The sequence below is a fragment of the Bos javanicus genome, chromosome 13, assembly GCF_032452875.1.
Source record: "Bos javanicus breed banteng chromosome 13, ARS-OSU_banteng_1.0, whole genome shotgun sequence".
In the NCBI taxonomy this organism is placed as follows: Eukaryota; Metazoa; Chordata; class Mammalia; order Artiodactyla; family Bovidae; genus Bos; species Bos javanicus.
In genome coordinates, this window is record NC_083880.1 from 57,420,485 (window position 1) to 57,443,313 (window position 22,829).

The 22,829-nt window shown below is 54.0% G+C and overlaps 2 protein-coding genes across 2 annotated transcripts; one reads left to right on the top strand and one right to left on the bottom strand.

Moving 5' to 3' along the window:
* The first annotated feature begins 2,146 nt into the window (after positions 1–2,146).
* On the top strand, positions 2,147–11,776 carry CTSZ (cathepsin Z). Its single transcript, XM_061437025.1, has 6 exons — positions 2,147–2,479; positions 2,936–3,099; positions 7,192–7,371; positions 9,098–9,248; positions 9,845–10,007; positions 11,222–11,776. The coding sequence occupies exons 1-6, from the start codon at positions 2,334–2,336 to the stop codon at positions 11,330–11,332; spliced, it is 915 nt and encodes a 304-aa protein (XP_061293009.1). The 5' UTR covers positions 2,147–2,333; the 3' UTR covers positions 11,333–11,776.
* Position 11,777: 1 nt separating this feature from the next.
* On the bottom strand, positions 11,778–22,577 carry NELFCD (negative elongation factor complex member C/D). The gene is made up of 15 exons (XM_061437020.1): positions 22,459–22,577; positions 19,215–19,327; positions 18,882–18,991; positions 17,403–17,512; positions 16,914–17,021; positions 16,267–16,419; positions 15,928–16,058; positions 15,135–15,300; positions 14,715–14,849; positions 14,171–14,310; positions 13,407–13,521; positions 12,990–13,085; positions 12,776–12,916; positions 12,393–12,522; positions 11,778–12,304 (listed from the first exon to the last, which is right to left on the bottom strand). The coding sequence occupies exons 1-15, from the start codon at positions 22,543–22,545 to the stop codon at positions 12,270–12,272; spliced, it is 1,770 nt and encodes a 589-aa protein (XP_061293004.1). The 5' UTR covers positions 22,546–22,577; the 3' UTR covers positions 11,778–12,269.
* Between the last annotated feature and the right edge of the window lie 252 nt (positions 22,578–22,829).

Consider the following 22,829-nt stretch of genomic DNA (forward strand, 5'->3'; position numbering starts at 1 on the left):
TGAGTCTGCATAGCTTCCAGGGCAGGGAAACCCTGGTACACCACCACCAGTCAGCCTGAGAATGTCACTGTCCCTCCCTTTAACCTGCCTTCTCCAGGGCCCAATGCATGGCCACTGCCCCACTCTGCCCCTTCCGCAGACCCTGGCCTATGGAGGTTGTGTCATCAGGCAGGCCCAGCTCCAGAATGTGCAGCTCAAAATGAAAATGGGGGGCCTTGACAGACCAGCATCTCACCAAGTGCTCAGGGCCCTGTTGAAGTCGGGCGTCACACGCCCACGACACTGGCCCTGACCATCATAATACCAACGCACGTGCACCTCCTACGAGAAGCCCAGGACACCTTCCGAGCATCCAGGTCCCCCAACACTGCAGGAACGGAAGAGCTTATAACCTGGCACATCTCCACCCAGCATCAGGGATGCAGCCCCAGACCTCATAGCACCCCCCTGAGGGGGGGCCGAGGGGCCATCTGCGCCCCACGTTGCAGCTCTTGGGCCCTGACCATCTGGGCACTCGGGTGGTCCCCACAATATTCATCACCCTACAATAGGGGGACCACTGTGGTCATTCTTCAGCAACTATGAGCTTTTATGATTTTTTTTAATGTTTATTTATTTATTTTTGACTGTGCTGGGTCTTCGTGTCAGCTCAGGCTTTTCTCCAGTTGTGGCGAGCGGGGCCTACTCTCCAGCACGTGAGCTTCTTCTCACTTCTTCTCTTGTTGAGGAGCACGGGCTCTGGAGCACAGGCTCAGTAGTTGCCGCTCATGGGCTTAGTTGCCCCATGGCATGCAGGATCTTCCTAGGTCAGGGATCAAACCCAGGTCTTCCGCATTGTCAGGCAGATTCTTTAACACTGCACTACCTGAGAAGCTCATATTTTTCTTTAAAGGAGACCCAAAACCCACCTCTTAGGAAGACCCTACCTGGATGGTGGACGTCACCGGGGTCACCCAGGGACAACCCTGCTGGCTTGTTTCCTCCTATGGATGGAGGACCCATTGGCTGGTTCACCTTGGCTCTGGAGGAGAGAGGTGAGAGATGGGGAAACCCCGGCTGGAAACTCCCTTCCCACACCTGCTGCACCTGGGGAAAGGGAAAGGCTTTGGGACCAGGCCCAGGACACATGCTGGGGCAAGCACCAAGGAGCCAGCTTTCCAAGAAGATAAAGGACACCTCAGTGTATCGATAGAGGCCGTGTCTACATGTCACCTCAGAGACAGCCTCTTGGGAACTGGGACCAAGCCCTACTGGGATTCCATGGGCACCTCAGGGCTGCCAAGGGCAGCCACAGAAATGGCTGGAGGTCCGCAAGGCAGCTACTGTGATTTCTGTGTGCAGGCTTGGTGCCAGCAGAGCAAAAGACAGGGACCAGGGGGAGGTGTCCATGTGGTAAGAGCAGGGTCCCCACATCAGAGCACCCTATACTAACACTGGACCCTAGGACAAAAAGCCTGAACCCTTTTCTCCCAAGACCAGGGAGGCCATTCTGCGGCCAGCTCAGGTGACCACCAGTCACGAGGAGCCGGAGGAGGAGGGAACTCTTGAGTTATGAAACCCAGGCCCCTGGGGTCGCACTTCTGCTTTCGGTTGTTTGAAAATGAAATGCTTTGTTAGCAGAAACCTCCCCAGGCAGCTTTGGAAGTTGGCAGGGAGAAAGAAGATTCAGGCTCCAAGTGAGATTTTCCTTGAGGGGCCTTTTCTAGAAGGATTCAGTCTTCCTTCTCTATGTTGGGGCAACGTCTCTCCAGAAAGAGTCTCGGCCTCAGGGAAAGCTAGGGTGCTCAGGTGCTCCGTCATATCTGACTCTTTTGCAACCCCTGGGACTGTAGCCTGCCAAGCTCCTTTGTCAATGGGATTCTCCAGGGAAGAATACTGGAGTGGGTTGCCATGCCCTCCTCCATCAGGAAGCTAGAATAGGGTGCAGTTCTGCAGAGAGACCCCTGCCCATCATCCCTGGAGGCTGGACCCAGGCGGGATGCGGGGATCCCGGGCATCTCTCCGGACCAAAGGGTCCCAAGACGCCAAGGCTGGGGGCGGGGGGCCCTAAGAATGAATGAGGTCTGATAGATCAGAGGCAAGAGGCAAGTGGCGGGGTCGGGGCGGGGTCCGCCGAGGCCTGGCGCGTGACCCGAGTCCGGACGGGCCGGGCAGCCGGGCGGGGCGGGGCCGGGTCACCGGGGGCAGCAGCGCGCCCCGCCCCGGGGGAGTGTCCCGCCGGGCGCAGACACCTTAAGGGCCTGCGGGCCGGGGAGGAAGCCTGCGGAGGGGTGACCGGCGCGAGATCTGAGTTAGAGTTCAAGTCGGGGTCTGATCGCACCGGCGAGGGAGCCATGGCGTCGTCCGGGCCGCTGGTGCCTCCGCTGCTGCTGCTGCTCGTGCTGCTGGCGGGCGCGGCGCGGGCCGGCCTCCACTTCCGCCCGGGCCGCGGCTGCTACCGGCCTCTTCGGGGAGACCGGCTCACCCAACTGGGGCGCAGGTCGGGGCGGCTGGGGTTGGGGGGGTCTGCCCATCTCCCGGGGCTGTGCGCGCTCTGCTGCCTGGGGAACCCTGCCGCCTCCTTGGGGTGCCAGCAACCAGGGCGCCCTGCTTCCCTTGACCTCTGCGGGTCAGGGCCAGCCCCTAGGCTTTGGAAGCGCCCTCTTTCACTTGTGTGGGGTTGGACGGGCCTCACCCGTGCTGGAAGCAAGCCAACCTCGCCGACTTGCATTTGGGGCGTTGCTGGCCGGAGCAGTCTGGTTCCTGCATTGGGGGTGGGGGTGGGGGGGTGCCCTGCCAGCTGAGTCTGAGAGGGCGGGGATCTCCCGGGGAGAGATGGGTCGCCCCCATTCCCTCTCACCCTCCCACTGGGGAAGATGTTTGGGCCCCCCCACCCCAACCCTGGGAAAGGGGAGAGGTGCCCAGTGCTGATTCTGTTGATGGTGTCTGTTCCTAGGACGTACCCCCGGCCTCATGAGTACCTGTCCCCGTCGGATCTCCCCAAGAGCTGGGACTGGCGCAATGTGAATGGGGTCAACTACGCCAGTGTCACCAGAAACCAGCACATCCCCCAGTACTGTGGCTCCTGCTGGGCGCATGGCAGCACCAGTGCCATGGCGGGTAGGTCAAGGGCCAGCGAGGCCCGTCCAGCTGCCTTCCTGTCAGCATGAGTGGCTGCAGCCCAGGGTCGCGGGGATTCAACCTGGGATGGGGAGGGGGGTGTCTGTGTCAGGCCTTGGGGAGCCGATCTGGGGCCTTGTGCGTGCCCAGCGGTCACAGAACTGAAGCCCAGTGACAAACGGCTCCAGGACCCTTATTTGTCTCAAAGCTTGTGACCTGAGCCACTGGGGCCCAAACCACAGACTCGCCCAACCCCCTGCTGGAGTTGGGCCTGTGAACGTGAAGCTGCTTTTCAGGGTAGTTAATATTTGAAATGAATGCTTGTTCTGGGCTGGGGCTATTGAGAAAGGCCAGCTTTCTTCTCGTCTGGACCTTAGCCACCTGGCCACAGTGAGGGCCGGAAGGCTTGAGGCCTGGAGGAAGGGGACATCAGAGGTTCACATCACTTGAGCAGGCTGCTGGGCCTGCCTGGGAGGGTGGGTTGCAGACTTCACACCAGCCTGGGTCTTCTGGCAACCCAGGGGTTCCACACTGAAATCTATGAAACTCCTCCCCTGAGGCACTGTGCTAAGCAGACTGACCACAGTGTGGGTGCTGCCGCTGACCAACATTCCGCGTTATCATTGAAGTTCCTGACTGCCCTGTGATTGCTCCCACTTTGTAGATGAGGAAACCAAGGCTCCTGGCTGAGTGGTCAGGAGACTAGGCCTTTGTGTGAGTGTGAGTGACAGCCGGGACCTGAGCCCAGAAGCTGGGCTGCCTTGAGGGTGAGGAGTGGGGTGGAGGGGGTGGGATCTGGACCCCAGGGTCCACCACTGTAGCAGGAGCACCTGGTAGGTCTCCGCGGTGGCCCTGCCCCATCTCTCCTGGGGGCTGGGTGGTACTTCTGACCCTTCAGGAAGGAGGAGGGAAGGGGCTGGTAGGCTGAGCCCCATTTTTAGCTGGGGAGGCCCCTGCTGACTGGAATGGAGATGGACAGGGCCCCTGGAGAATGTGGAGCCAGAGGCTTAACCAAGGAGCCACTGGGAGACGTCTGGGCTGGGCAAGCAGGCAGGGTGTGGGCGGCCTTGAGCTCAAAGCTCATGGCAAAGGCCTGGCAAGAATGGCGCTCACTGGCCTAGAGGAACTGAGAGGGCCTTTGGGGGGGCCTTAGGGTGTGGTAGGGGAAGCTGAAAAGGTCACCAGGGGCCCTGCAGCCAGGGGAGGGGCCTGGCAGAAGCCTGAGGGATCTCAGGAGGGAGTCACAAGCCAAGGTTTGCATCTGTAAAGGAACACAGTGCCTGGAAGGTCTGTCTGGTCCATTGACCTTTCCCTGTTCGGAAGTCAACCCTCCACTGACTGGAGTGGATCCTCCTGGGCAGACAAACAATGGCTTCCCCCTCCCGACCCTTCGAATGTCCTCCCTAGCAGCAGACATCCTCTTCCTCTTTCGCTGAGAAAACAGAAGCCCCCGAAAGGGGACTTCCAGGGTGCCGGCCCAGCTGCTGCCTACCATAGCTGGTCATAGTTCTCCTGCCCTCCCATCCCTGGGTGTCTAGCATCTGAGCCCCTGGCCAAGGCCACCCCTGCCAATGCCCACCCCTGCCCATCGCTGAACCCCACTCCGCCTCCAGCTGCCACCCCATTTCTGGGCTCTCAGAGGTGCCTGCAGCCCCCACTTCCTCTCTTACCTCCTCAAACACCTCCAGCCGCACCTCCAGCTCCTTGCCAAGGTCTCCAGCATGGGGCTGCCATGGTCAGGCCAGGTGGTCACCGCCCGGCCTCGCCCTGCATGATTGTGCTTGATCTGTGACCCCCCCACCCCAGTGCTTTCCTGGCTTTCAGTCACGGTGGGCCCCTGATCTCTGCCTCTCTGGCCCCTTCAGACCCTCTCATGGGCTCCTCATCCTCCCAACTTAACTTCTGAACGTTGGGTTCCCAGGACCCTACAGCTGGACTTGGCCTTCACTTCCACCTGATGCTCTCCGTCTCGCTTGGACGCCTGACACCTCAAACCTCACTTGCTCCTCCTTTCCACCACCACCCTCACCCCCAAACCAGTTCTTCCCCAACCTCCTGATTGCTCCAGGAGAACGCCTTCCTTCCCTCACTCTGGCTGAAGCCCAGAAGCACGTCGGCCACCTGTTTTTCACCTTCAGACAATCAGGCCATAGGGCTGGGCTCTCCCTTCAAGGTATATCGAGGATTCTGCTGGAACTGGGCCCTGGCCTTGCTGTTGGAGCTGCCTGACCGGTCCACCTGCTGCTCCCCTGCCGCCCCACCTCAGGCCTCAAATAGCTCTGACCCAGGCTGTCCTGGGCCCCTTTCTGTCCTGCTTGAAACTGTTTTAAGACTTCAGGCAGATTAGCCAAAACCCTGACTTGCCTGCAGACCCTATGTTAGCTGACTCCTTATTTGGTGTTGGGACCCAGCTTGGATGTCAAGAGCTGAAGAACGGGAGGGTGCCCTCAGGCCCGGCCCTTGCCCCCTCCCATGGGTGCCCCCCACTGTCCGTAGGTACCCCCCCTCCTCTCCCCTCTTTTCCTGGCAGCACTGCATCTACTGCTGCCGTGGCCCATCTCCCCGACCACATGGAGCTCACAGGGTGGGAGCTTTGTTTTGCTCACTAAACAGGGCCTGGCGCACATTAGGTGACGAGCTGGCCGTGGATGAGCGGGGCAGATGAGGGGCGGAAAGGGGAAGTGCCAGGTGCAACCCTCCGGGGGTGGGTCAGGTGCAAACTGGTTGGGAAACAGCAGTGGGGGTGAAGGAGGCCCTCATCCCACCTCCAGGCCTTGCCCAGCGTGCGGCCAGGATGGAGAACGTCCACGTTCATGGCAAGGGGGCTTCCAGGGTGAGGCTGCAATCAGTAAAACCTCGGTGAGTTCATTTAGGCAGCTGGTATTTACTGAGCAGGCTTCCCAGGTGATGCAGTGGTAAAGAACCCCCCTGCCAGTGCAGCAGGCACAAGGGACGTAGGTTCGATCCCTGGGTCAGGAAGATCCCCTGGAGTAGGAAATGGCAACCCACTCCAGTATTCTTGCCTGGAGAATCCTGTAGACAGAGGAGCCTGGCAGGCTACAGTCCACGGGGTCGCAGAGTCGGACACGACTAAATGCATTTATTTACTGAGCACCAACGATGTGCCAGGCAGCTTAGGAGCTACGCTATGCCAGCACTGCGGGAAGGAGATGGTCCAGTAACAACGGGGCTAAGGGGTAGGGCTAATGGGCGAAATGATGTCAGCTGGAGGGTCAGCAAGGCTGGGGAGGGATTGTGAGGGTTGAGAGCAGACGGCTATGGGAGGCTGCTGAGAAGGGGCTTGGGGAGACCTGTCGGGGGGAGGGGTTGGCCACTCGAGGCTCTGTAGAGGTGTGTCTGCAGTAGGGCCCTGGGGGAGCGTGGTCCCGGCACTGGGGAAAGAGCTGGGGCACTGCTGGTGACTGGCTGTGGATTCCAGAAGGCCGAGGGCAGGTCACAGGGGCGGATGTAGAGCCCTGTGGGCCCAGAGCCTGGGAGGTGACCCCAGGGATGTAGGGGGGCATGGGACTGTGGGAGGGAAGGAAGGAAGCACCTGGAGGGGGCTGCTGGGGGGCGGAGGACCTGGCTGCTTGCTCACTGTAATCAGGGAAAGAACAGGCTTGGTGAGTTCCTACTTGGAGGTGGGATCTCAAGATGTGGGCCAGCATGGATGGTTGTGGGATCATCACCTCAGGAGGTGGCAAGTGAGGTGGCCGGCCAGGGTAGGACTGGCTGTAGGGTCCCCAGGACCCTGCATGTGCAGGGAAAGGGGCGTGGCCACCCTCAGCTGCCTGTGGGGTGTGTGGGCCTAGGCGCGTGGGGAATGAGAAGGGTCACCCCACTGGCCCCTGGTCTGGACTCTCCAGTGCCCTAGAGGCAGCTGGTCACTAGCAGCCTTCAGGCAGGACTCCCCTGGAGCTGTCCTGGTAGTTGGCAGTAGGGGCCAGCATCAGGGCTGAGAGGGGCATGAGGAGAGAGCAGAGGCCCCACGGGAGGAGGGGAGCACCCTGCGGAGCGGGATGCAGGGCCCCCCCCCCCCAGAACAGCATGAAAGGGGGCGGGTGCCGACCCATGTGGCTGCTGCCCCTGCAGACCGGATCAACATCAAGAGGAAGGGGGCGTGGCCGTCCACACTGCTGTCGGTGCAGCACGTGATCGACTGCGGCGACGCGGGCTCTTGTGAGGGGGGCAACGACCTGCCGGTGTGGGAGTATGCCCACCGGCACGGCATCCCCGACGAGACCTGCAACAACTACCAGGCCAAGGACCAAGGTAGGCACCGCTCGCCCCCCTGCCCCCAGACACACGCATACGGGCACACGCATGCCTCCCTCTTCCCAGGGCAGGTGTGGTCCGAAGCCCAGGCCCACACAGTTCTCAGGTCCTGTGGCCGGCCCCGGGGGAGGATGGGACGGAGCCCCCTGGGTGGGGCTGGGGATCAGGAAATGGGGGCCTGGCGTCCTTGTTGAGAAAGGACTTGGGGCAGGGTTCTCCAGCCTGGCACTATGGCCAGGCCGGGCCCTGGTGTTTGCATCTGGCATTTTAGTGGTGTCATGGCCTTTGTAAGGGGAACTTGGGTCCAGGGAAGAGTGTTTTCCAGGAGCCGGGTGGGGAGAGCCAGCAGGCAGCAGGAGGGCCTGGCCTGAGAGTCACGACCCTGGGCTGAGGGCACTGTATGGACCAGTGGGCACAAGCTGGCCTGCTTGTGCCTCCAGCCCCTGGAGCTAGCACGTTCCTTTCAACCTGCTCCCCTTCAAAACCAAAGGAGAGAAATAGTCCAAACCCCAGACCCACAGTGGGTAGTTTTAAGTCTCCTGTCTGGGCTCCCTCGTAACCAGAACACAGAGCTGGGGCCAACTCAAAAGGCCCTCTGAGACAGGAAAGGGGAGGATGACTTTTCTGCTGCCCCCAACCCCATCTATAAAACGTGTGCTCCTGCTCCTGAGCCTTCTGAAGGCGCCATCCCACGCCCACGGGTGCCTCCGCCTTGCCTCCTGGCCATACTCCCAGCCAGAAAGCATCCCCCCAGACTGGTTGAGTGAGTCTTGTTGAAGTGGTAGATGCCACAGGGGTCAGAGGATCAGAGAGAGGTGCCCAGGGTGAAAAGGAGAAGGGGGGCCCCTGAGGGCTCAGAATTGGGGACCCAGGTGGTCTTGGGGCCCCGCTCTGTCCAGAACTGGTCATGTCCGTCCTCAGCCAGGCCCTCGAGCCCACCTAGAACAATAGGGCCAGATGGAATTCACCGGCCCCTGGTTGTTTGCAGTAAGTGGTCTGGTCTTTGTGTTAGCAAATGTGGCCACAGATCCACCATGTTTCAGAGTGTCCTGGGCATTTGGTGTCCAAGGGGTGAATTAAACCAACAGCTTAATCCTCAAAGAGTTTACTGTCCTGGGGGGAGGAATCTGGACAGATATGAAAATTATGGCAGAAATAGGTAACATGAAAGCAGTAAAGAGTGGGGGTGCGGGCTCAAGGCAGGATGGACGAGGTGAGAACACACGAGACAGTATGGAGTCTTCCAGATCTAACAGCTGCACTTTGTTTTGAACCCTAATTCAAAATGCTTACTTTCCCCCCAGATGTGTTGACCTATTCACTAGCCAACAATATAATCTTATTAAAAGGCTGCTCCCCTTGGAAATCAAAGGAAATTACTAAAAATTATTAAAAATTAAGAATTTAATTACTCTCTATTCTCAGCTATAGAGTATTATGCAAAGGCCTTTCTTCTGGCTTTCAGGAAAAGTCGAGCTTTTGAGCGCCTACTTTGTGCTAATTAGTGTTGTCTTTTTGCTGAGAGCTGGGGAAGGAATGGTTACCGTGACTCCTGTAGCTGAAGGAAGAGGGTAATTAAACACCTGAGCGCAAGGTGATTTCTGTTATTAGCTAGTGGATGGCGCACTCAGCTAGAAAAGTGAAGACTGGGGTCTGGGTGCGCTGCTTTGTTCGCGTCTTAACGAGGAGAAGGTCTCACGCTGCCTCTCTGTGCGGTCCCCAGAGTGTGACAAGTTTAACCAGTGTGGGACGTGCACTGAATTCAAAGAGTGCCATGTCATCAAGAACTACACCCTCTGGAAGGTCGGTGACTACGGCTCCCTTTCGGGGAGGGAGAAGATGATGGCAGAAATCTACACCAACGGCCCCATCAGGTATGAAGCTGAGACCCCTGCCCTAGGTGGGCACGCAGGCTTCAGGTCGAGGGGACCCAGGTCATTATCACCCCTTTTCTTCTGGCCAACTTGACCCGCAAGGCTAGAAACAGCTGCCACATGAGTTTTCTCAAAATTAAGCTCAGGGCTTTCCCAGTGGCTCAATGGTAATGAGCCTGCCTGCCAATGTAGGAGACACGGGTTTGATCCTTGGGCTGGGAGGATCCCCTGGAGAAGGAAATGGCAACCCATTCCAGTGTTCTTGCCTGGAAAATCCCATGGACAGAGGAGCCTGGCAGCCTACAGTCCACGGGGTCACAAAAGAGCCTGACACAACTTAGCAGCTAATCAAAAGTAAAGCTCAACAGTCTATGTGCCCCTGGTAGGATTATTGGGAAGGAGGCACACGTATGTGGGAAGGTCCCAGGGCGCAGCCCATGCTGCGGGGCTGCCAGTACAGCAACCATAGCAGGGATGCCAGGTGAGTAACAGCAGAAGTTTGGACAGAACCATCAGGTGTGAGTTATGTGATTTGTTCCTAACCGTGGTGAACAGTGGCCGCTGAAAGTGTGCGTTCTCTCCCTGCTTGCTCTCAGCTGTGGCATAATGGCAACCGAAAAGATGTCTAACTACACTGGTGGCATCTACTCCGAATACAACGACCAGGCCTTCATAAACCACATCGTCTCCGTGGCCGGGTGGGGTGTCAGCGATGGCATGGAGTACTGGATTGTCCGGAACTCGTGGGGAGAACCATGGGTAAGACACATCTACTGGGACAGCTCTCACAGGGATGGTCTGGGGGGGTTTGTAGCTGAGAACTGCAGCCCTGAGCAGTGGGGCTTCAGGCTCCAGATGTGGGGCTGGGGGGATTCTGTCCTGCGTGGTGGGGGCAGGAGGCTTGTCTTGGGCATCTCAATGTGTTCAGCAGCCTCTTTGCCCCTACCCATTTGATGCCAGATGCTCCTTCTCCCTATTTCCCAGCTGTGACAACCACAACATCCTCAGACATCTCATGGCGGTGGGGAAGACCCTGGCTGAGGAGCCCTACTTTAAAAGTTTCCATTTAGCTTGCTTTATTCCTTTACAACCATCTCATTCTTTCTCTTGTCATATTTTCTGGTCTCCTAAGTAACAACCGGGGTTTCCTCAAAAATACTTTAAAAAAAAAATTAATTTTGGCTGTGCTGGGTCTCTGTTGCTGCACGGGGTTTCTCTAGTTGCAGTGAGCAGGGGGTGCTCTTCACTGCAGTGACTTTTCTTTTGGAACCGGGTTCTAGGCACTTGGGCTTCAGAGTAGTGGCGCGTGGGCTCCGTAGTTGTAGCTCCCAGGCTCTAGAGCTGACTCAGTAGTCGTGGCACACAGGCCTAGTTGCTTTTCAGCGTGTGCAATCTTCCCAGACCAGGGATCGAACCTGCATCCTCTTCATTGGCAGGGGATCCGCTCTACCACCAGGGAAGTTCAAAACACTATTTGATTTGGGTTAAAAACCCAGGGGAGTTACAGCAACTGCCAGAATTTTCATTTCTGAAACCTCGTATTAACGATTACAGCTTCAGACACTAATTCATTATGATGAAATCCAGGGAAGATGATTTATGTCAAAGTGATGAAACGTCAGTATTTTTTATTCAATGACTATAAATGGGGGTGTTAATAGGTAGTCCAGACATCTGGTTCACAAGAGTCAATATTTTAGCTACATTAATTAGCTCTTGGTATACAGACCCATGTACCCACTGTGTTAAGGATTAACCAAGTTTAAATATTTCACGAAAGCGCTATCTGAACGGGGTCCTAGGAAAGGGGAGAGGCAGCTGAGCGGGTGGCTTGGACACTGCAGGTGCCCTGAGCACGAGGTGAATTGAACAGGGAGGAGAGGGTCTGTGTGCTCTGAGAGCAGATAGGGGAGGTAGGAGATGCAAGGTGTGCGGGGGTCCCCAGTCCTCACGCACAGTCCCACTCCTCACAGGGCGAGCACGGCTGGATGCGGATCGTGACCAGCACCTACAAAGGTGGGGAGGGCGCCCGTTACAACCTGGCCATCGAGGAGAGCTGCACGTTTGGGGACCCCATTGTTTAAGGCAGAGCAGCTCTTACAGAAAGGATCGCGAGAGCCGGAACCAGAGGGGATCCCATTGTCACAGGCACCAGGGTGGCGCTGCCGTGGTTTGAAGGAACTGGGGGTTGACGTTCACGTGACAGCCAGTGATGGCCCTGAGCACCGAGGACAGGCACGGTGGAAATGCCACACAGGCTGACATGGGGGCGAGCCGGGGAGCCGCCGGCTCCGCACCTGCACTGGATGGCTTCCTGCCGCGAGAGCAGCCGGGAGAAGCGGGATCCGAGGGGCAGTGAACGATGTGAACTCCGTAGCAGATGACTTGGCAGCTGTGGTCTGGGAGGAAAAACAGCTCGCACTCACCACCAGTTCCTTTGTCACCTTGAAACCAATGGGGCGCACAGGGGGGAGATGGTAATTTCGAGTTGCCCAAGTGATGAATAAAATGCACACTTCACACCAGAACTGAATCTGAATGCTTTATTTACACATAAGAACAACATGATATCGGGATCCACGCCTTCCCACCACAGAAAAGCTTTTATATGTTCTTGGAAAATAAAAGTAATCACAATAATATGAACTAACCAATCAAATCATGTGCAAAAACAAAAGTCAACTTTGAAAACAGTTCATCTGAGTGTCTCAGTCTCTGAATTCTACCAGGGCTGACGGCTGGCTACATCCTAAGGGGTCTTGGGAGCCCAGTCCACTACCAGGGGAAGTGACTACTGTAGACGGGATCCAGGGGGCAGTCCTGGACTTACAAGGAGAGGGCCCACTCCCAAGTTTTCCCCTTACACTGCTAACATTTTCCTTTACACAGAAATCCTTCACCTCCTCCCATCAGAGCCCATTTCCCATACGCTGACGGGGCCTCTTCAACAACGGCTTCTGCAAAGGGTTATTCCACAGGGGTCTCCCGGAGGGGCCGGCTCCACTCTGGGGATGCTCTGAGTCAGTTCACCAGGATGAAGTTAGACTTGCAGTGAGCTGTAAGAACAGAAGGGACCTGGGTTAGAAACAAGAGGGAAATGACGACATGAAAACTGCAGCCCAGAGATGCTCACGCCAGCCTTACCTATGAACTCCGTCACAGGGTCATGTTCACCTTCGGTTTTAATGGTGCCAGCAATGCTATCGTTTTCCAGGATGGGGAGGAAAAGCTGCACGAAGTCAGAGGTGTAGGGGGGCGCGATGACATCCAGCACCTGTGGGAGCACAGCCTGTGAGCTGGTCAGAGGGCAGCAGCGTGGAGGGACCCCACCCGTCCCACACCCACCCCTTCTTCCTGGAGGCCATCCCAACTCCAACATGAAGACGGGCAGGGCTCATAAAGGTCTAACAGCTCCTGCAGATAGGAGGTGCCTGACAGACCAGTATCCACATCACTGTCATCACCGTGACTATTGCTGGGTGCAAGGTGACAACATCAAGCCCAGAGGGCACTGCCAGGGCACTGACCTCGGTCACAAAGTGGCGAATGAGGGAAATGTCAGTGTCCAGCTTCTCCAGACACTTGCGGATGTAACTGACCACGGGAAGCACGTAGCCCCGGCTCAGCAGGTGCACCATCCTGTCCAGGAGGGTCTTCTTCAACTCAAGCTGCGGGTGTGGGGTGACAAGTTTGAGAAGGGCCGTCTCCCCACTGCCCAGCTCACCCTAGGCCACCACTCACCTGCTCCATCACGTCCAGCTGCGAGTGCTCTGTCTCGAAGAGCTTCACCAGCAGCTGCAAGACCTGGGGGTGCAGGAGCTGATGGCAAGTGCTGATCTAGAGAGGCCAGAGGGAGCCACCCTGAGCCACACAGCTGCGGCTCTGGGCTCCCCATACCTCAGGGAAGCGCCACCAAACACAACTCGTGGCGGAAAACAGTGGTTCCTGGGGCCAGTCAACTTCTGTCCCGTTCCTCATCCTCTCAGGAACACTTGATAGAAACTGAGCAGTCTACAGAGTCAACGAAACTAATTCCTTAAACGGAAACTCCTCATTTGGAGTAGAAATAACTAGCTTTGAAAAGACTGTCCTCTGAAGGCAGGGAAGACACGTGGGAGGGGAGGACGCAGAGCTCTGCGAGCGCCTCGCAGCCCCTACCTCATCCAGCAGCGCCAGGTGCACTGGCGTGTGGTCAGTCTGCAGCTGGAAGTACCTCGGCTCCGACACAGTCCAGTCCACCCACTTCAGCACCCCCATGGCCACCACTGGAAACCTACGGGGAAACAAGGCAGGATGCAAACACCGAAACCAAACACCTCAGTCTAGCCTATCACTTCACTCTTCGACATGCTCTGCGAGGGAGACGCCATAAGTGCAAACAGGCTGATGAGAGTGGGGCACCAGAACCCGAAACCCACGCTCTACTGACTTTAGACCAACGTCGCTGGTTTAGAAGAAGAAAGCCATTAATGCAGCACTCTGAGAGCTTGGTGGACTGGGCTGAAGCAAGCTCTTAGTCTCTAGTACAAATTAACAGACAAAAATTCACATGCCTAAGAGGACAGCTGTGCGTAAGCTTTCCTAGTGAGTGCTCACAGAACTGGCATAACACACATCTATCCAGGCAAAATTCTGTTGGTCTAACTTTTACTTTGAATAGACCCTCTTCTTCAAAGCAATTTTTTAATTCTGGTTGGTCTTCCTTCTTCTTAGTCTAATTTGTGAACAGATTTCTGGCAGGTAAATATCTGAAAATTACTCATACTGCTAAAACAAAATTCTCTCTATATATTTACAGAAGAGAAAACAAATTAAATGAATAAGTACCTCTGAATCTTTTGTGATATATTTTGAGCTGTTAATATGAAAATTCAAACCAGCTCCTCCCCAGATAATTACATCTAGAACCTTCATCTGCTCACCGGATGCACTGATAAAGGGTGCTCAGCTCAGCCACGAGCTCCGACGCCCCCTTGTTCTCGTTGCAACACAGGTTGTGAACAGTCTCAACAGCTTTTGATGTGGACTTCAGCTCGTCTTTATTGATGCTGACACGCTTGTTCTGAAAACACAGCAAGCTGGTGAATCCTGATGGCATCCGTGTCCTTGAAGTCGGGGTAACCCAGCCTCCACCCTTCCCTCTGCAAACCCGTTTCTGAAGTCAAGTGTCCCTGTCACACAGCGAACACACACTGCAGACCAGGGGGACCTGTGTCTGTCAGTGTCCTAGGGAATCAGTTTCATTTCTTTAGTCACACTTCAGATTACAGTTTGAATTAGGATCATAGATGCGATGCACATTTCCTTAAGACACTGAGCACGTTGGCTATTTTATGCAGAAACACCAGAAAAGACATTTCAGACAGTAGTTGGGCCTGTGACTCTACAGCCAAAATTCACACATAACACCAAACAGAGGTGGTTCATGTCTCCCTAAAGCCTGTGCGCTCTCAGCATAGACACTACCTTCTTCCAGGTCTCCACCACGCTCGCTGCATATGCCAAAATGTGGATATACTTGTGCTTGTGGTCCTGGTTGATCCTGGCCCCGGGTTTAAAGAGTGACTGCATGAACAGGTCCAGGAAGGCGGGTACCCGGATCTGAAAAGAAACACAACTCAGTGAAAACGAAAGCAAGAACGAGATGGGGGTGAGTCCACACACGCCCACGCAGGAGTGCCAGCTCAGGTCCTTCGCTGAGAGTGCTCCAGGGGGCTTGAGGACCGAGGACGTGATAAGCACCAGGCAAAGGACAGGAATATCTCAACAGGCACGTGCACTCCCTAACTTGAAAGAACTAAGAGGAGCACCAACGTTCCAAAAGAATATACTTCCAGTTGGCATTGAGGGTGTCCCACCTTATGGTTAAAATGAAAGGCCACTCACGAGTTCAACAGGGGGTGGGTCCATGCTCGTAAACATCTTGAACAGTACTGTGATGTCGGCCGGGTTCAGGGCTCCCTTGGACAGCATGGCCCCAAGGGCCTGGCACGCCCGGGGGTAGGAGGCAGCTGTGCCCAGTGCCAGTGTGATTTGACTGGCGTCGTGGCCTCTTGATGAAACAATATCACATATCCCGTCATCGATAAGGTGGCTCCCTGCCCGGCCCTCTCCTACCTTCTCTCCCTCCCGCCTTTCACATGTATGCTTTGAATTGTTGGAATCTCTTTGTTTTTTCATATTTCTCTCGTCCACTGGTATTTTTTTACCTACTGACCTATGAAAACATTTGGAGCTAACTGGGAAAGAAGGATCCAGTGCAGCTTACGGGCTTCCTAAAAGGAACCACGCACTTTTCAGTATCTTAAGACTCCATGAGTAGAAAATAAAGCTAATTAGTAAAAATAAACTTTTATTAGCTAATAAAGCTAATCATTCTGTTCTGTAAAAGATGGACCACAACCTAACAAGCGGACCACTGAAGAACTGTTTCAAGACTACTGTCATCTGCTACTGATGAGTCCCAATATATTGGGAATAAATAAATTCATAAATACAGTGAATTAAACTGTAAGTAAATCCTTTACAAAATATTCATCAAGGCAAAACTTTAGAACGCAAGCTCTTTCCCAGCTCTACGGGTAAGAGGAAGTTATATCAAAACAGGAGGACCTAGGGTTTTCAGTTGTGGAAACAGGGCAATGGTGTGGGGTGAGAGAGCAGAGACACCACCTCTCACCTCTCCTGGGCGAAGCGCTGAACCTCTTGTGCAATCCTGCGCACAGCCGAGCCCCCCTGCTCCTCCTGAGCCAGCACAGACATCAGGGCCTGTGCGAACAGGTATGTGTGCTCCCCGTGGCACACCATCTTCTGCAGAATGGAGAGAAGAGCGTGTTTGGGCTTTGTGACCACAGCAACAGCAAAGGCAGATGGGAGTCAGATGCCAACAGTTCAGCACCTTCTGGGGAGGTGACCTCTGACCCAGACATTCTCCAGAGTAAAGAGCATTTTGCTTTTGAAAACACATGACCCCAAATGGCCTACTTCTAATCCGAACCACATAAAGTAAAGAACTTACTGCAAACTCGGGGAGATTTTTTTCAAGGTTTTCTTCTCCTCCATCCAAAATGGTAGCTAGAGAAGTACGGAGCACTCTAGAAAACACCTCCAGCTGCTGGCAGGCTGTGGACACACTGGTGATCTCCCCTTGGTATCCTGCGTCAGAAATAAGCTACAACACGGAAATAAGAAGCCAAACACATGAGCCATGGTCACAGGTCCACAGGAAGGTGGATGATGGCGGGCTCTGGGGTGAGAAGGGACGTGCACTGGTTTTGCATTTCCAACTTTTACTCGGGTGCCCACTCCACCACTAACTAGGCTGGTAGCCCCAGCCAACTCTCCACCCCCAACCCGTGACACTTAATCTGTGAGACAGAGGAGACTGACCCGACATTCGTAAAGGCTCCTCTCAGAACACATTGGGCTCTGTAACACATTCCTGCCAAACCCTAAAACACAGTCCATGTCGACCCCAAAATATACACATTCTGTGCTTTTCTTTCTCAACATTTAACAAGACTTACTAAAGTGAAACGATGAAGATCTTTACCAAAAAAGCACATAGGACCTTTTCAGAGGGAACAGACCACCAACCAACCAACTCAAAGTAACCCTCATTCATAAGTACCTTTATCTTTTCTCTGACTCCAGGATCCTTCCTACCTTAACAGTGAAGTTAAGCATCAAACAGTCTGGGTGGGCTTCAGCCAGCTTGTAAAAAAGGTCTCTCCAGGTGGTGTGTGCAATCATTTGTTCAAGCCAAGCAGGGGTCTGATAACAAACAAACAGCAAGGTAAGAGGCCTGGCTCTAGCTTAAGTGAAGATTACATTGTGCCAACAATCACAGAGGAGTCCCTGGGCTCCTGGCTTCAGCTGTGGTATCCTGTGCAGGAGGAAGCAGGCCCAGGGCTGGTGAGGTCATATGGGGCTGAGTGGTAGAGCCAGGGGATGCCCTCCCACCTCCACCCCAACTTTAGACGCTCCAGCCTCTCGCACCCCAAGCAGGGGCATTTAGCAGGCGATTCAGAAGCTGGGCCTCCCAGCCTGACTGCAGCCCCCAGCTCTCTCATGACTGGCAATGCCAGGTGCCGGTGGGCATGTGGAGCCAGCAACGTGCGCCAGGAGCCGGGGTAGAGGGGGGACGTTCCTCACCTCTCCTTCTTCAGTAAAGATAGAGTCTGCTTTGCGGGGGTCGAAATGTTTGATCAGTAAACTCTTCAGGTGATTTTCCACAGTCTCCTGAACCTGCACTGGCTCAACACCTGGAGGAGAATGAAAGCAATGAGATAAAGAATGGCTACTTCTCAGTTCATGTTACTTCAGAGAAAGTAGATCAAAAGTCCATGTGCAAATCATATATTACAAAACTGCTTCTAACCATTTAGGATTTGGAGTTTCTTATTAAAATTAATATTACATGTATTTAACATATTGGTAAGACCCCAAAAGGAGACCAGGGCGAAACAGACACAGGTGCTCGTTTACGTGTAAAGCACGGTGACGTCTTCTGAGGTTGCAGGGAACAAGGACAGATTGCCAAAATAGGGAGGATGACAGAAGAACAGCCCCCACCACAGAACAGATGCCGGCCAAGAGGCCAGAACCATGACAGCAGCAAATCGACTTGCTTCTGGGCAGCACTTACCCCACAATATCATCCCTACTCAAAGGAGCCGATTTCCAGTAAGACCCTACTTTGATCGTATTAGCTAAAAGCCATAATCATACCTGGTCCTCAATTACCCATCATCCACTGCTCGCTGTAACAGACTTCTTAAAAATGGTACACTGAACATACACCCTCTAATTCTCCAACATGGCAGGAAACAGCTCAATGAGAATTACATTCGCAAGCTCTCTGTAAACCTCAATTATTCAATCAAGCAAATGAAAATGGGTAAGAAGTTCAATTCTTACTTAGAGAAGTCTTTATTTATTTATTTATTTGTTGCACCGAATCTTAGTTGTAGCACATGACATCTTTTGTTGAGGCATGTGGGATCTAGTTCCTGGACCAAGGATTGAACCCAGGTCCTCTGCACTGGGAGCATGGAATCTTAGCCACTGGACCACCAGGGAAGTCCCTCTTACTTACAGAAGTCTTAAAACCAGAAAAACAAACAAAAGCTTTCCCATTTATCAGCATTATAATGATCCATATTTGCAGCAACATGGATGGGCCTAGAGACTTGTCTACTGAGTGAACTAAGTCAGAGAAAGACAAGTATCATATGATATAGCTTATATGAGGAATCAAAAAATAAATGATACAAATGAACTTATTTACAAAGCAGACTCACAGACTTGAGAGAATGGGAAGGGCGGGAGAAGGGACAGTTAGGGAGTTTGGGATCAACATGTACACACTGTTATATTTAAAATGGATAACCAACAAGGACCTACTGTACAGCACAGGGAACTCTGCTCAATATTATGTAACAACCTAAATGGGAAAAAATTTGAAAAAGAAAAGATACATGTATAGGTATAAGTAAATCTGCTGTACACCTGAAAACAAGAGAACATTGTTAATCAACTATACTCCAATATAAAATAAAGTTAAAAAAAAACTGATCCAATTGGAAAGATGGGGGTGGGGAACAGGCAGGCCCTAGGCCCCCCACAAAGCACCTGTCTGGATGAGCCACTCGGCCAGCAGGTTGACGGTCTGTGCCACAGCCGTGTAGTTCTCTGACAAGAGCTGGATAACGTTTTCTGGAGATCCTCCTGCCTGAAAATACCTAGAAAAGTGACAGACAAGCTGTGGCTCTCGAATGGACGCAGAGGGCATGCGGACAGACAGCAACAGCGGGGAGGGAGGAGGAAGATGGGTTGTTCATGCTTTTAAAGTGGGGGCCCCTGGAAGCCCTCCACTCATGCATCATGTCCCTCTGACTTTACATGTCATCTCTGGGTCTCTTATGCAGCTTTCTCCTCCCAACGCAGCCAGACTTTCTCATGTACCTCTTCAGAGTGTTAAAGATGGAGGGCTCCATTATATAATCCCGGGTAGAAAACTTATGTAAGCACTCCTGCTGGACCTCGGCGTCATCTTCTCCCTCTCCATAGTCATCCTCCTGTGGTTGGCAGAAAGAGCCAGTTTATTTTTTCATTACCACAGACACCCTGAAATTTCACCTTAAGCCCATGTTACGCTATCCACGTCAAGCATTCCACATTTATCATTTCATTTAACTTTCAAGTAACAAGTGACCAAGAGAACGGAATTGAGAATCATAATCAAGTGGGCCTGCAGCATGACTCCACGCTTGCGTAACGTGTACGGGGGTCACAGAAGTTACTGCATCTCATGAGGACACCTTATCCAGTACCTGTTTCTCTTTTCCTGAACAAAGGTAAGAGCAGTGCCCTTGCCCACTGGGCTGCTGTGAGATCCCACGAGCTGATTTCTGGAAAAGCCATGCCTAGTACCTGACATTCAGTAAGAATTCAGCGTATTTCAGCTACGATTACTGTCTCCACTATTACTCTCTCTTATGTGCCACGGAAAGCTTCCCAGCAAAGACTGATGAAGCGGTTCTGGAAGACACAACATCCATCTGCTGTTTGGACTCTAGTCCCCATTCTGCACAGAAGTTATTTTAGGCCATTCACTGAATCTAAGGGCAAAGCAGGATGAGGATGTGGAGGCGATGGACTCAATGACCCCAAGGTCTGTCCAGCTTTAACACTGTTATACCAACAAGCAGATGCTCTTTGAACATTCACTCTGTACTGAGCACTGTACTTGTCACTAGGAAAATTATTGTAGTTTACAAACTAGTAGGAGAGACCAACCTCAGTGCAACTGACCCTTACACACTGCGGTAAGAGATGGGCCAGGGATCATTAAACTGGCTGGCTTTCTCTCCCTCCTCCACAGTCATGGTTAGACTGAACGTGAAATGAACATCTAGTCCACCCTCCATCGTGGGAGCCTAGTGGGGCCAGATCAGGATCGTGCTTCAAGTTCCCCAAAGTAAGCGTCCCCTCACTTTGGGGAGGCTTCCACCAGACAACTAAGCACACAGGCCTCCTTTCAGGTTCTGGAAAACAGAGCCCACCTTTGCACCCCTGCACCCTGGCTTCTATGTCTTCTTATGCCCCACCTGCCTCTTTCAAGGGAGAACTGTGTTTTAGGGTTTGGCAGGAACGTGTTACAGAGCCCAATGTGTTCTCAGAGAAGCCTTTACAAATGTCTGGTCAGTCTCCTCTGTCTCACAGATTAAGTGTCACGGGTTGGGGGTGGGGAGTTGGCTGGGGCTACCAGCCTAGTTAGTGGTAAAGTGGGCATATGAGTAAAAAGTTTGAGACCCAAACCAGTGCATGTCCCTTCTCACCCCAGACCCCGCCGTCAGCCCCTGTCTGTGGGGTCTAGGCTTGGCTCTGCTATTCAAAACAGCATAAGCCCTCAGTTTATAAAATGAGGGCACTGACTAGACAGCCCTCAGACATGCCCCAGGTGTATCACTATGATTGGAAGCCTTAATGTGACAAATACTAGGGCATTTTGAACAAATGCTTGAACCACCCACCACTGAACTGACTGATACCCTACGTGTCTCTCTTCTGGATCACCTTGGTGGTCCAGCATCTGCTAGAGTGGTAATGGAGACAAAAGATGTAGGTGAGATCCCCTTCCTTCATGTATTACCTTCCTGACTATGGGCAGGACCAGGTCCTCCTGTCTCACTTTCTTCATTTACAAAATGAGCAGAGTAATACCCAACTCAGTATTTTGTCCGTGGAATGAGAAAATGCATGAAATCATCTGACCAGCCCAGATTTTAGGTTAGCTAAATCTGACTCTATCCTTCCACTCTAAGCCTCCAACACCATGGAATGAGCCAACACTCGAATCTTGGAGTGTCACTCCCTGCTCCAACTCTTGAACAAGTCATGCTTTTCAGCAGCTCTCAAAGGCCCTTTAGAACCCACTGCTTCCACCAGACATCTAAGCACACAGGCCTCCTTTCAGGTCCTGGAAAACAGTGCCCACCTTTGCACCCCTGCACCCTGGCTTCGATGTCTTCCTGTGCCCCACCTGCCTCTTTCAAGGGAGAACATGCCGCTGCAGGCTTTTTTCCTTTAAAACATAACTTCGATTGTCCCACACACACCTAACCTTGACTCCTGTTCAAAAGGCAGGTTCCACCCTAGAAACTAACACAACACTAAAAAAACTAGACCCCCTGCATTAAAAGTCACTTCAGTTGTGTCTGACTCTTTGTGACCCCATGGACTGTAGTCCCCAGGCTCCTCTGTCCATGGGATTACCCAAGCAAGAATACTGGACTGGGTAGCCATACCCCTCCAGGGGATCTTCTAGACCCAGGGATCCAATCTGCATCTCCTGCACTGAAGGCAGATTCTTTACCGCTGACCCACCATGGAGGCAACTATACTCCAATAAATGTTAAACAAACAGATAAACAAAAGGCAGGTTCCTCGCCTCCTGCCCTCTAAACCAACTTCTTTCCAGTCCCCAAGGGAGAAGCCTGAGAAGCTGGGATTCAAACATCACTTCGGCAGGGTCTTCGGATCAGAATCAGGTTGGGGTCCCCTGGCCGAGCGAGAGCGCCCAGTTTGGGACCTGCAGCCCTGACTTCAGAAGAGAAGCTTGTGACCGCCCCCTCACCATCCACAGCAAACTTTTGAAGGTCAAGGATGGACAATCCTTTTGTCATTACTTAGGCCAAGGACTGACTGAATCAGCCAGAACGCCAAGAGTGTGGTTTACAAACAGTAAAGCACGTGTGAGAAAGTCCAAAGTTGCACTTTTCCCCACTCCTGATGCTGAGTTGGATTTTTTTTTTTTTTTTTAAAGTATGACTACTTTTTAAACTGTCTGAGCCCCATCCTTCTCTTTGGAGCTTGTGTTCGCCCCGCCCAGGGGGCTAAGAATTCCCAGGACCCGCCTCCGAGGCCGCCCCACGGTGGTCGGAGGGTCAGCTCGGGTGACGACTGGGGGGCGGCGCCCGTGCCTGTCCCTGCGGGGACCAGGTCATCGCCCCGCGCCCCCGCCCCCAGAGGCGGCGCGGTGGGTCCCCGTGGCGGCAACAAGAGGGGCGGGCTCGAGGCAGGGGCGAAGCGCGCGGCGGGAGGGGGCGGGGCGGGCTGTGCTTGGATCACGCGGCGGGGGCAGGGGCGGCCAGCCAGCGTCGGGGACCAACATTCCTCGTCGGGGGTGCCCGGTGCCCCCCCTCACCTGGCCGCCTTCCGCCTCGTCGCCCCACTCGGCCGCGTTCCCGAAGTAGTCCTCGTCCATGATGGCGCCCGGCGCGGCCCCCGCCATCCTCTCGCGAGCGCGCGCGAGAACACTGAGCATGCGCACGGTGAACCGGCGAGCGCACGCGCGGCCCCGAGGCCCCGCCCCCTGCGGACGCGCGCCTCGTCCCCAGGCGGGAAGCTCAGGATCTCGGCGGAGAGGCGGGGCCAGGTGGAGGGGCGTGGTCGGAGCGAAGGGGCGGGGTGCAGAGGGCGACCTATACATTGCAGAGGGAACCGCTGGAGTTGATCCCCCAAAGCAACCTGGCTGGGCCCCAGGGATGTTGGCTCTAGATAGGTAGAAGTTTCAAA

Excerpts from the sequence above, each read along its gene's own strand:
- NELFCD (XM_061437020.1), bottom strand. The coding sequence starts at position 22,545 with ATGGCGGGGGCCGCGCCGGGCGCCATCATGGACGAGGACTACTTCGGG. Across the intron at positions 16,059-16,266 it reads AAAATCTCCCCGAGTTTGCA|AAGATGGTGTGCCACGGGGA; the intron begins GTAAGTTCTTTA and ends TCCATTCTGCAG. Across the intron at positions 14,311-14,714 it reads TGGTGGAGACCTGGAAGAAG|AACAAGCGTGTCAGCATCAA; the intron begins GTAGTGTCTATG and ends CTGTGTTTTCAG.
- CTSZ (XM_061437025.1), top strand. The coding sequence starts at position 2,334 with ATGGCGTCGTCCGGGCCGCTGGTGCCTCCGCTGCTGCTGCTGCTCGTG. Across the intron at positions 7,372-9,097 it reads CTACCAGGCCAAGGACCAAG|AGTGTGACAAGTTTAACCAG; the intron begins GTAGGCACCGCT and ends TGCGGTCCCCAG. Across the intron at positions 10,008-11,221 it reads ACTCGTGGGGAGAACCATGG|GGCGAGCACGGCTGGATGCG; the intron begins GTAAGACACATC and ends CACTCCTCACAG.